General features: G+C 46.9%; 1 protein-coding gene across 2 annotated transcripts in view; it reads left to right on the forward strand.

Annotated features, from left to right (window-relative positions):
• Window positions 1–11,126: 11,126 nt before the first annotated feature.
• Window positions 11,127–11,820, forward strand: part of AHSG (alpha 2-HS glycoprotein) — a 6,770-nt gene continuing 6,076 nt past the window's right edge. For both annotated transcript variants that reach the window (XM_034990074.1, XM_034990079.1), the window contains exon 1: window positions 11,127–11,564. In XM_034990074.1, the coding sequence (XP_034845965.1) occupies window positions 11,352–11,564 (213 nt within the window). In that variant the 5' untranslated portion in view covers window positions 11,127–11,351. The remainder of the gene's footprint in view (window positions 11,565–11,820) is intronic.

Genomic DNA, 11,820 nt, shown 5'->3' on the forward strand with positions numbered 1-11,820 from the left:
TTCTGCAGGGCACCTCTCCCCCCCACCCCCCCCAGTGCCCCCCCCCGCACCTCTGCCTGCCCCCAGGCACTGCTGGCCCTCCTCTGGGGCACCCCGGCTGCTAGACCTCGCCCGCTCCTGCCTCAGCTCTGTTCCTGGAGCATCCAGGCCCCCAGTGAGTTCTGGGCAGACAGTGTAGAAAGCTCTCTTTGCTCTTTTGTGTTACAGGCTGTCAACAGGCATCACAACAGAAATGCTTGAACTTCCTGCGGTCTTCTAGGGACAGCCCCTCTTCAGTTCTTTCTCATAATAGGGCTCAGATAATGTGTTTAAAGCAGGGCCAGGCGGGAGACAGAGCTGAGTGACGGACAATATTTTGTTGTTCCCTTTGACCAGGGAGGAGGCTTCAGTACCAGGCAGGCCTTTCAGTCCTGGCTCTGTTCCAGGGAGGTGGGCTTGGCCCCGGAAGGCCCCCCACCCCTCCTACAGATGGTGGCTTGGTGTCTGTCCCACCAGTCTTCAGATGTGCAGCAACACAGCCTGGGAGGAGGCTGAGGCTCTGGGACCACACAGGCCACACAGAACTTTCTAGCTATCTATGGAACTCTGTCCCATTGAATTTAGGAGAGGAAGCTCCAACTTTTAGAAACCATGGGAAAAGAAAAATAAAAAAAATCAATCAATCAATAAAAGAAAAATCAAAGCATGTTGATCCAGTGGCAAACTTCAGTCTGTATGCAAATCACACTGGAATACAGCAAAATGTATATTGGCATGTCATTCATGATCCATGTGTTAATGGAAATAAAATTTTAAATTTTAGGACGGTAAGGTCGAGGAAGAGACAGATGTTTAAAGGAAATGATGTTTTTCCTTTCATGTTGTCCCTTATCTGTGTCGCCAGGGTATGACTCTGGGTAATTTTATAAATGCCAACACGTGCATTGCTTTCTGGATCACTCCAGGCTTCTGGTTGGGGTAACCCAGCGCTATGGAATGACATGTGGGCCATGGCTGTGTGGGGTTAGTGGGCAGAGGACAAGCTGTGGACCCTGGTCAGAATTCTATCTCCACCATTAGCCCGCTGTGCAAATCCCTACAACAGAATTTGCTTTATAAAAGACAAAGAGAAGACAAGTTAGACAATGGGGATTCCAGATTGAATTTTCTCTTGGTCTGTAGTTCATCTATTATTTTACTTGTTTCAGTATTTTTATTTCAATAGCAATAATTTTCAATTAAGAATTTCTATTCGAGGGGCACCGTGTGGCTCAGTCTTTAAGCGTCTGCCTTCGGCTCAGGTCATGATCCCAGGGTCCTGGGATCGAGCCCTGCATCGGGCTTTCTGCTCAGCAGGGAGCCTGCTTCTCCCTCTCTCACTCCTCCTGCTTGTGTTCCCTCTCTCGCTGTGTCTCTCTCTGTGAAATAAATAAATAAAATCTTAAAAAAAAAAAAAGAATTTCTATTCGATTATTTGTTACATCTGCCTCTCCCCATCCCTGCCCCTCCCTTGCTTTCTGGTTCCTATGAATAACATGGCTCGATTTCATTTACTAGTTGGACGGGCATCTAGCAGAATGTCATTTGGAGGAAAGACTAAGAAAGGCCTTGGGGAAAGGGCTGCCCCCTGAAAGGGCAGCTGAGCACGGCATTGCCCCTCAGGAACAGGCAATCCGTGTTTATAAGGGTTCTTACCATTCCCTGAACTCAGCCCATCCGTCTCTACCTCTTGACTTGGCCAATATACTTCTTCCAACCAGACAGCCATACTCTCATTTCTACCTGTCTGAAACCTGTCCATCCTTCAGGGTTAGACTCAAAATGTGTCCTCATCCATGACTCCTTCTTTCCTCTCCCTTGCCCACCCTCAGCTGGGAATAAGTCTCCCCTTCTCCCGTGAATGCTGATAGCACTGGGTTCCCCTTATGTCCCACCTATCATTAATAGGACCGGTTACAGGATTCCTTGGCTCCCTGTGAAATGAAGGCACAGGGCCCCTTGTTCAAAACTTACTAAGACTTTTCAGGATGGCTACAGCAGAGCATCATACCAAGTGCAGGGCCCTTCGAAGTGCGAGTCACACATCACTACACCTGATCCTCGCCCAGCTAGATGGCCAGGTGACGACTGGGACACTCCAGGGGAAACGAGGCCCACTGGACAAATGCGATTGTTTAAATGCCTATTCAAATCCCCTCCTAGGGAACCTCCTTAGCTGCCCGCCTTCCTGAGCCTGGTTTGTCGCCCCAGCACCTACATGCCTGGCTCTCCGCCTCTCCAGCACTTAGCTGAGGGCACTGCTCCCTGAGCACCCCCAGCCACTCTGCCCTATGCCTACTGCCCCTTGTCCTTAAGTCCTGCCTTGTTGATTTCCCGGATTGGCCACTAGCACCAGGAACAGGGAAGAATCCATTGGTTATTTTCCACAATACCACCACATCTCCCTTTCTCTTTCTGTTCCCTCCTGTTGCCAGAAGTTGCCAACACACGACTCTCGCTGCCAGCATGCTGGTGCAAAAATGCAGTCACACTCTTCTACCTATTCTATTTCCTTTTATTTATTTATTTGTTATTTATTTTTTTATGTATATATAAAATAAAATATTTTATTTATTCATTTGAGAGAGAGAGAGAGAGTGTGACAGCATGAGCAGAGGGGAGGGTCAGAGGGAGAGGGAGAAGCAGGCTCCCCACTGAGCAGGGAGCCCCACTCGGGGCTCGATCCCAGGACCCCGGGATCATGACCTGAGCTGAAGGCAGACCCTTGACCGATTGAGCCAACTGGGCACCCCCCACCTGTTCTATTTCTTTAAGTGGTAATATAGATGCTTACCTGATGCAGGAATGTGAGTGTACTATCTCATTTAATGCTCTTAATCCTTTGAAGTACGTGCTGCTATTATTATGCCTTTTACAGATGAGTAAACCAACTCAGAGAGGTTAAGCAATTTGCCCAAGGTGATAAAGTTAAGGAGTGCTTACTCTTAGCCTCTGTATAAGCTAACTGAAGGCAAAGACCATATCTTGGTCTCTTTTCCCATGGTACCACTCTTTGCATTCAGTCCTAGGGTGCTATTGGGGTTATTAAGAGCCCCCATTTATTGATAGTTCACTGTGTACCGCCCTAGGCTGAGAATTTGCAAATGTTCTCATTAAATCCTTAGCACATCTCTACTAGCCAGGTTTTACTGCCCATTTTTCACAGATGAAGAAGCTAAGGCTTAGCAAGATTAAATCTCTCGCTAGGTCACATAGCTAGTAAATCGTGGCACCGGGGTCGGTCCTGACTCTAAATGCAGGGCTCCTAATCAAGCTAAGCTACTCCCATGTCTTCTCTTCCCCATATCCCCTTCCCGCAACCCCCCCGCAAATCTGGCCCCTCTCCACCTTACTCAGCCTTACCTTCCCGCTAGCATCCATCCTCACACTGCCTCAGCCTCCATTAGAATCAGAGTCCTGGAGGCTCAGTTCTTGCTTAACCCGCTGAATGATTTGGCTGCCTGTTGCACAATCCCAGCACAGAAAGAGAAAGTTGCCCATATTACCTGCCCTGGCCGTATGATTGGCACCTTCTCTATTTCAAGTTGTGGCCTCCTAATGTCCTAACAAGAACGCCAGAAGCAATGACGTTTTGTATCACCACAAACTTCTAGAGATTGGATAGTGAGTAGTGAAAACATGCCACCAGCTGAGAGCTTTGTCAGATTTAAGATGAATGGAAATTTGTTCCCCTCTTAGAGGTCTTCCATTAACTAACCTCATACATTTTCCCCTCTCAATTTTCAAGAAGTCTAATCAAGGCAATCTATGGAGAAAAATGGCCTCTCTGTCTCTTGGTCTCATGGTAACTCTTTTTGAGAGTCAGGATAAGTCCCTGGAAACCAGGAGAAATCCTCCTGTCCTATGAGTGGCAAGTGGCCTATCTTTTTGCCTACTAATTGCTGAATTGTCCTTCACCTGTGCACACAGGTGCATGCACAAGTCCACCCCCCACTCAGATCTCTATGAAATTCATTTGACCCCCAATCACAGGATGACTCATCCTATTTTTTTTAAAGATTTTATTTATTTATTTGACAGAGAGAGACACAGTGAGAGAGGAAACACAAGCTGGGGGGGGGGGGTTGGTGGGAGAGGGAGAAGCAGGCTTCCCGTGGAACAGGGAGGCTGATGCAGGGCTTGATCCCAAGACCCTGGGATCATGACCCGAGCCGAAGGCAGACGCTCAACGACTGAGTCACCCAGTCGCCCCCATCCTATTTTTAACCACTGGTGCCAGACTTGCCTATTCAATAAGATGATGAGGTGGTCTCAAAACTAAGTCACCTGAGAAGTACCTGAAGAAAGAGATGATGAAGGTCAGAGAAGGGTAGCGGGATACAACTCTAAATACCTAAAGTCCAACATGTAGACCAGAGAATTGACTTAGTCTATGTAGATCCTGAGGGGAGAATCTGGGTCCATTGGTGAGGTTACAAGGTAGGTAGGTGTTGACTCAATATTTCCTGATATCAAGGTTTCCTGATAACTAGAGCAATTCTGCAATGGAATGGACTACCAGCGGGGTGGAGAGATTCCTGAATCTAAACGTCTTCAAGCAGACACCACACAGTGGAGGGTGCCTCTGAGTGGGAAGCTGCCTAGTGCCTCTTGGTCAGCAATCATGTATGGGAGCCCGATCTGCACTTGGCAAGAGGCAGGTGCCGGGGATAGAAGATTAAAAATGACTTAGACACTGCTGTCCTGTGAGAACGCTTCCAACTCAGGGATTATGTTCCTCGGGATTTAATGCAGGCTGAGGGCAGGAACAGCTAACACTTCTCTTGTGTGTTCATAATAACCAACATAGTGCTATAGAGCCAGACCCATTGGTGACCATCTGAGGACAAGAACTGTATCTCCCATCTGTGCATCCTTTAGCACCTCGCACACTGTAAGTGTCCAAGAAATTGCTTTGAAGTTAATGAATGTGCGTCCAGAGAATACTCAATACAAGGCAATAAATGGATCCCCCACAGAATCTAAAATATTCACTCACTGTTGAAGGGACCCATTCCAAACCCAGATAAAGAAGTACCCCGATTTTCTAAGGTGCAATGAGTTACTTGACTTCAGTGGCCTCACTATAACCATCTGACCCTCCAATGGTAAAGCACAGCTCTTCTGAACGTCTCCTTGTCCGAGAGCCCCAGAAAGCACACCATGGGGCCCGTTAGAAGATGACCATTTCACCTCTCATCTTCCTTCTTGTCTGAAAGTACCACTCACCTTGTTTTGAAGATATCAAAAGTTGATGACAGAAACCAGCAGAAGAGATGGATGTGATTTTCTGCATTGACTCCCATTCCCCTGGAAAACATTTAACCAGAAATAATGTAATAACTTACCTTTTATTTACCTTCCAAACCTGAAGTCAAGATAATTTCAACACCAGCTGAGTCATCTCTTAAGTCAATAGGTCAAAGTCTCTTCTGCAAAATTGATTTCCAGATATTTTCCACTGACTAAATTATGTGAATAAGCTAATTTATTTATTCTTTTCATTGTTAACCAAACTCAGTACATTTCTCTTTTTTTCACTTTTCTTCAACTATAGCACATAGCCATGTTTTTTACTATTAAGAATAATGATTTGTTCCCTTATAGACAATACACAGCAGTCAACCTTCTCAGCTCTCTTTGGGCCCTCTATTCTTTTGGTTTGGGGTCAATAGAGAAAAAAAATGATTGGGCTAAATCCAGGCTTCATCGCTGTGTAATGTGGTCAAGTTGCAGAACCTCTCTGAGCCCCTGTTTCTTCCTGTAAAGGAGGAAAGATGAGGATAGTACAGTTCCCAGGGAGTTATGACGATTAAAGCACAATGCTTTCCACAGAATAAGGAGTCACTAACATTAGTGAGGATGATGACATTTCCCTGAGGAGGAGCTATTCCAGCCTCAGAAGGGCCAATCTCCTCATCTTTTCTTTAACCCTACAGTGGTTAACCCTGTCTTTTGTGAGACAGGATGTTTGCATGGGTGTCAAGACCACAGTGAACAGTAAGCATAGTAGGAAGTCTTCCTTCAAACAAAAGAGAATGGCAAGTTCCCCATAGTTTCTTTTGTGATAATGAAAAGCTTATTGCAAGGATCACTGTGTGCTTGAGGCGGATTTCACGCATAGCATCACCAGCCCAAAGGATATAAGAACTTTACCTGAAAGAGTAGAAAGATGTGATGAAGTGCAAACTTGTCTTTCTGTCCTGGGTTTAGATGAAGCCTCTTCCCCAGGGCTGGGACTAAAGTGTGACACAGGCTAAGCCTAGGGCATAAAATTTAAGGAGATGCAACCCTGAGGATGAGCACCTCCTTAAATTGTGCACCTTCACCCTCTCCCTTGTCCCACCTTAATCCAGGCCCTATTCCTCCCCCCACTGATACCCTCAAATGCAGTTCCTTTTCGGGGTTTAGATCTGCAGAACCTGGTCATGGTTATGAGGGCAGGATTGGTGGGGAGCTTGTAGAACCCTCTCTCCACCAAAAGAAAGGGAATAATTTAATCACCGCTGGTCACTGTGATTTAATAATTTAATCTAATAATTTTAATAATTTTTGCCCACATCTCCCAATTTTGGTGTGTTGGCACTGAGTACAAAGGGCTTTTCCAGATTACTCCCAGGGCAACTGTGCTAAGTTACCTTCACAAAAAACCTGATGGGTCCTTGGACAGGGGTAATTTGCATTCCACTGACTGATGTTTTACATTGAAGAAATAAATTCCAGTCTGTCTCCACAAGACAAACGTTATGATAATTTTGTATAATAGTTTGTAGTTCTTGGCTGATCAGACATTGCTGGGCCACATGAGTCCAGGTGAGCTCCTTTAGGGCAGATGGTGTCTTCTTGTCACTCTGCGTCCAGGCACCTGACATCCCAGGTAGTGGGTGTTCAATAAACATTTGTTCAATGCCCATATGAATGAAGAAACACCAGGCTTATCAGAAATTAATGCTCGGCCTCTCGGGGCTAGGCCCTTTAAGTACCAAAAAGGGCAGAGCCAGAAATCCAGCCCAGCGATTAAAGCACCAACCACTGTGACTTCCTCCCTATGAAAACCAATCATCCCTCTGGCTTCTGCTGACGTCCACTTGTCATGCTCTGCTTTGTGAGAGGCTGGGTTTCTAGCTTTCACCTCTGTTCTCAAAGCGTGACTTGGTATTGCAGCCCCTTCTAGCTCTACCCTTCCCCTCTGAGACCCGCGTCTGCCTGCAGGGCCCCCGACACAACCGACGCCCGGCAGCTCCGACCCCAGCTTGCCACAATCCTTCTCGTCTTGGCTTCTGATTGGTAATTATAAACACAGAGGCAGCCTCGGAAGAGTTCAAATGCATCGCCGCCCTAGGAGAGAGCCCTACTTTTGACTTCAGAAGACCTGGTGCCATCCTCAGCTGCCATCTTGAGAACCCCGCCACCAGCCGCATGGGGGATCCAGCCAGCAAGCTCTGCCCAGTGCCCTGCTGCCATGCCCTGCAGGTTGTTGACTCTCTTCTGGCCCTCAGGCCCTTGGGCCTGGTCTCCTCAACCGGCTTGAACAAACCTCTGATAGCCTCAATACACTCAGACGTAGTGTCAATGGAAATTATTGTTTTAGTACAGTGATGTGGGCCCCAGAGATTAATGCACAGAAAAGTAATAAAATAATGAGACTAATGAGCATAAATTGGAGTAAATACCTATCTCCTGCTGGTATGCAAAGAAGTCGGAGCCAGGTGGATGAAACTAACCCAAGATAACTTATAAGTGCATGCATTCAGCATGTGAAAATCTTCCCCAGTTTGAAATTGGTGCCATCAGGCACAGTGAGTACCCGTAGCCTCCCTTGGACACCCTTTGCTACAAGTATCTTGGAAGACATACCAAAATATCATCTATTTTCTTCTTCATTGTCCGTAGGTAAATGGCAACATTTTTACCTAAGGAAACTGAAAAAAAATTTAAGGGACCATTTTATTAAGCTTGACTCTACAGGTATTTCAGTTTGTAAGTATTAGACATATGGAGAAGTTGAGATATAACCAAAGATACTCATAAAATACATTTAAAAAGAGTTCTGGTGATTTTCCCATATGTGATTCCCACAAAAGTCAGCATGGAAACAATAGCAGAGGAAAAGAGACAATACCCAACGTGACCTACACCAGCTGAATGGTAGAGACATAAATCGGCACATTCTTTCTGATCACAGTTAGTGATTTGGCCAGAAAAACCTAGAGCTTTAAAAATGTCTAAATTATTTGAATCGATGATTCCTCCAGTAAGAACCATCCTGCAAAAAGAACTAGATAGCCAAAGATTCCTAAATACAAAAGTTCATTGCAGCTTGTACATGATAATGATCAGCTGAGAACAGGCTAAGCGCTCAGCAATAAGCAAGTGGTTACATACATTATGACACACACGAGAGAATCATAGGCAGCCATTAATGACATGGGAATATATTCAAGTTACAATGTTAATGAAAAAAAGACAAAGTTGTATGTGCCATATGATTTCAATTATATATAAAACAATTCTTTGCATGGAAAAAAAAGACAAGATGGAAAAAAAGACTATATGACAGACCATTGACACCATTAAAAAAGAAGGAAAGAAAAAGAACCATGGGCACTGTTGACCTCTGGATGATGAGATTGTGGACGAGTGCTGTTTATATCTGATAGGGTGACAGGTGAGGTATCAATTACTCTTTACTACAGGCTTTGTGTTTCTAGCATCAGTGAAATAAAACAATACCTCATGCTTTAGAAACTGTCACCCATGGAAGATCTACGAACAAAGATACCAAAAGAAAAATGATCAAAAAGAATGATCAAAGGGAACTTTTTTCTCCCCCCTCCCCACCCTCAGGTTGGGGTGGCAGCAGAACCACCCCAAGACCAGTGTGGGAGTCCCAAAGCAGAGGAGAGGTGAATCTCGCATCAGGGGTGGGGGGCAGGGGAGGGGCGCATGGGTAGCATGGGGAGACATCACATCACGGGGAGAAGTCTCCTGCGTGGCGGAATAGCACCAGAGCACGGTGGTGGGGCCATGTTTCCAGTGTCTGGGCAGATGGGCTTGAATGCAGCTTCATGAAGCCCCCCATGCCAGGGGTGGGCACGAGAGCCAAATTTTCCCAGGGTTAAAGAAGGGAGTGGTACTTAGCTGAGAAAAGGCCTTTTTTGGTATAGAAAGGGTCCCAGGGCTGAGATAAAGGGACCCCTGATCAGAGGATGCAGGAGGGATGTCTTACTGTGGACTAAATGGGGGCAAGTGAGACATTAGCTTGTGTGGGGGGGGACATGTCAGGTGGATGTACCTGAGCACCAGCAGAGATGGTTACCTGGCAGAAGGGGCCAGCGCAAACTCCAGCTGCACAGGCAGAGGTGGGCACCTCTCTCTGCCCCACTAAATACACTAAAGTGGTATTTGCATAAGTCTCCCCCTCCCCACTCAGGCTTCCTTCTAACCCTAGGGGGCAGAAGAAGCATAAGGGGTCAACCTAAATGGGACTGGATTGCTACCAAGCATCTGGGAGATAAGGTTACCTATAAGTGACTAGGTTAAATTTCACAAAAGACGGCTCAGACTCAGAAATTCAAGTGTGTGTGGAAAATAAAGTTGTATTTCATACACCTGAGCTTATGACCTATGAAGTATGTACTCCCTGCATATATTTTTGTGACTTTCAAATTTTTAGTAATGACCATATTTTATATCTTAAAAGATTACTTAAAAGAAAAGCATTGCATCCACACAAAGTTGCATAAGGTGGATGGAAAGTCACCCTTGGTCCTGAAGATCATCCTGCTAGATGACCAGAGCTTCTGTGTCCCGAAGAGCCAGGACCTCACTCTCAGAGAGAACCTGGAGCCCCAACCACAGCTTCTGAGCCTCGGTCATTAAGATTCCATATGACCATAGGAGTACCTGGAAGTAAATGTGAACAGTCCTTACATCTACCTCCTTGGCCTCATCACACTTCCCTCTTGCTTACCTTTCAGCTCCCAGCAAATCAATAGGATTACGCTCCTTTGTAGAAAGCTTCTCTCTTTTTTCAAGATGAAATATTATTCTCAATATCAGAGAACAGAACAAATCCATCTACGCTTAATGGTGACCTCTAAATATTTGAAGAACAGGTGGGACTTCATGTTAGGGTTTCTCTGCTCCAGGCTAAACCAAGCCAGGTCCTTCTATGATTTTTTCCAAGCCTCTCACTATCCTGCCCACACTCCTGTAGGCCACACCTGGGATTGTCAAGGGCCACTTACAAGCAATGCCTGGAACCAACACTCTGGCCCCGTGCTCTGGCCATAAAGACTGACTCTAATTCTGCTTAGGCCTCGAAGGGCATTACAGAGGCATCTGTGTTCTTAGCTGCCCCCAAAGCATCTCAGCCTGCAGGGAAGGACTCGAAACCAGAGCTTTGCCAAGGGAGTGGCTGTTAGACCAGGGCGCCCCTCTGCTGCACTGGGGGTGGGGGACACAGACCACACCCAGGTTGGTGCCCATCTGCGCAGGGCCCTGGCAGCGTGGTCTGAGGGAGCAAAGCAGCCCACCCAACCCTGCCTCGGGAAACTCCTCCTCTCACCCCTGTTCCACACTTCAGGCAGAAATCGCTCCCTTCCTTCCTTCTTTTCTCCAAGGCTCTCACCCAAGATCTTAGCATCTCCAGTAGCTCTTCCTGCTCGCTCTAGACCATCTGTATCTTTGCTACATCTGCGGGCCTTGTTTTCCCTCCAGGAGGAGATCATTCTTTCTTTCTTTCTTTAAAAAATTTTTTTTTCATTATATTCAATTAGCTATCATACAGTACAGTGTAAGTTTTTGTTGTAGTGTCCAGGAATTCATTAGTTGCGTGTAACACCCAGTGCTCATTCTTTCTGACATTAGAGGATTTTATCAAATTGCTGCCTATCCCCACTTTCCCCTCGCAGACCCCCTGGCAGGCCCTGATCCCAGCAAGGGACACTCCACGAGCATGACAGGGCTGGCCGTGCGGGCCCCTCCTCACCTTGGTGCACGGCTCACCCCCTCCATGTTCCAAGCCGACTTTGGAGCATCTCCCTCCCCTCCCCACCTCCGCCTGCCCCCAGCAGCATTGACTTTGGCAGATTTCTGGGGGACCAGTGATGTCCTAACCTGTTTGCCTTTCCAGAGCTGATGTTTGCAGGGGTTTACTTGGAACCGGAACAGAAGTCATCCCACGTCCTTATGCAACTCCTCCAGCAGGCTCCGACAGATAAATAAAGCCCTCGGCCCTCCACCGGCCTACCTTTTGCAGCAGAGCACCTGGGTTGGTTCCTGAAGCTTCCAGCCATCCACTCAGCTGTTAGGGCCTCTCCGGAGCAGCCATGAGGTCCCTCGCCCTGCTCCTTTGCCTCGCTCAGCTCTGGGGCTGCCATTCTGTCCCAGTGGGGCCAACTCTGGCTTATAACGAACCGAACTGTGATGACCCGGAAACAGAGCAAGCAGCGCTGGCGGCCGTGGACTACATCAATAGCCACGTGCTTCGAGGCTACAAGCACATCTTGAACCAGATTGACAAAGTCAGACTGTGGCCTCGGGTAAGCACCTCCCCCCAGCTCTGCCCTGGCCTGTGGACAGGACAATGGCCAGGGCTTCTCAGGTCTTCTCCTGTTGGCTGGGCAAGCTCTTAGATGGTGTTTGCAAGGAAGAAAGGGCCATGGGCTTGGGCAGGTCGATGGAACCACAGTCATCACTCTGAGCTCTATTTGGAAGCTAAAAATGAGCATTGATACTTAATTTTTAAAATTTCACCCTTCAAGCAGTGCTTTGCAAAAATCAGCTTTGGACTTTTTT

Source organism: Mirounga leonina, unplaced genomic scaffold (genome assembly GCF_011800145.1).
Source record: "Mirounga leonina isolate KUSES-001 unplaced genomic scaffold, KU_Mleo_1.0 Mir_115, whole genome shotgun sequence".
NCBI classification, from domain to species: domain Eukaryota; kingdom Metazoa; phylum Chordata; class Mammalia; order Carnivora; family Phocidae; genus Mirounga; species Mirounga leonina.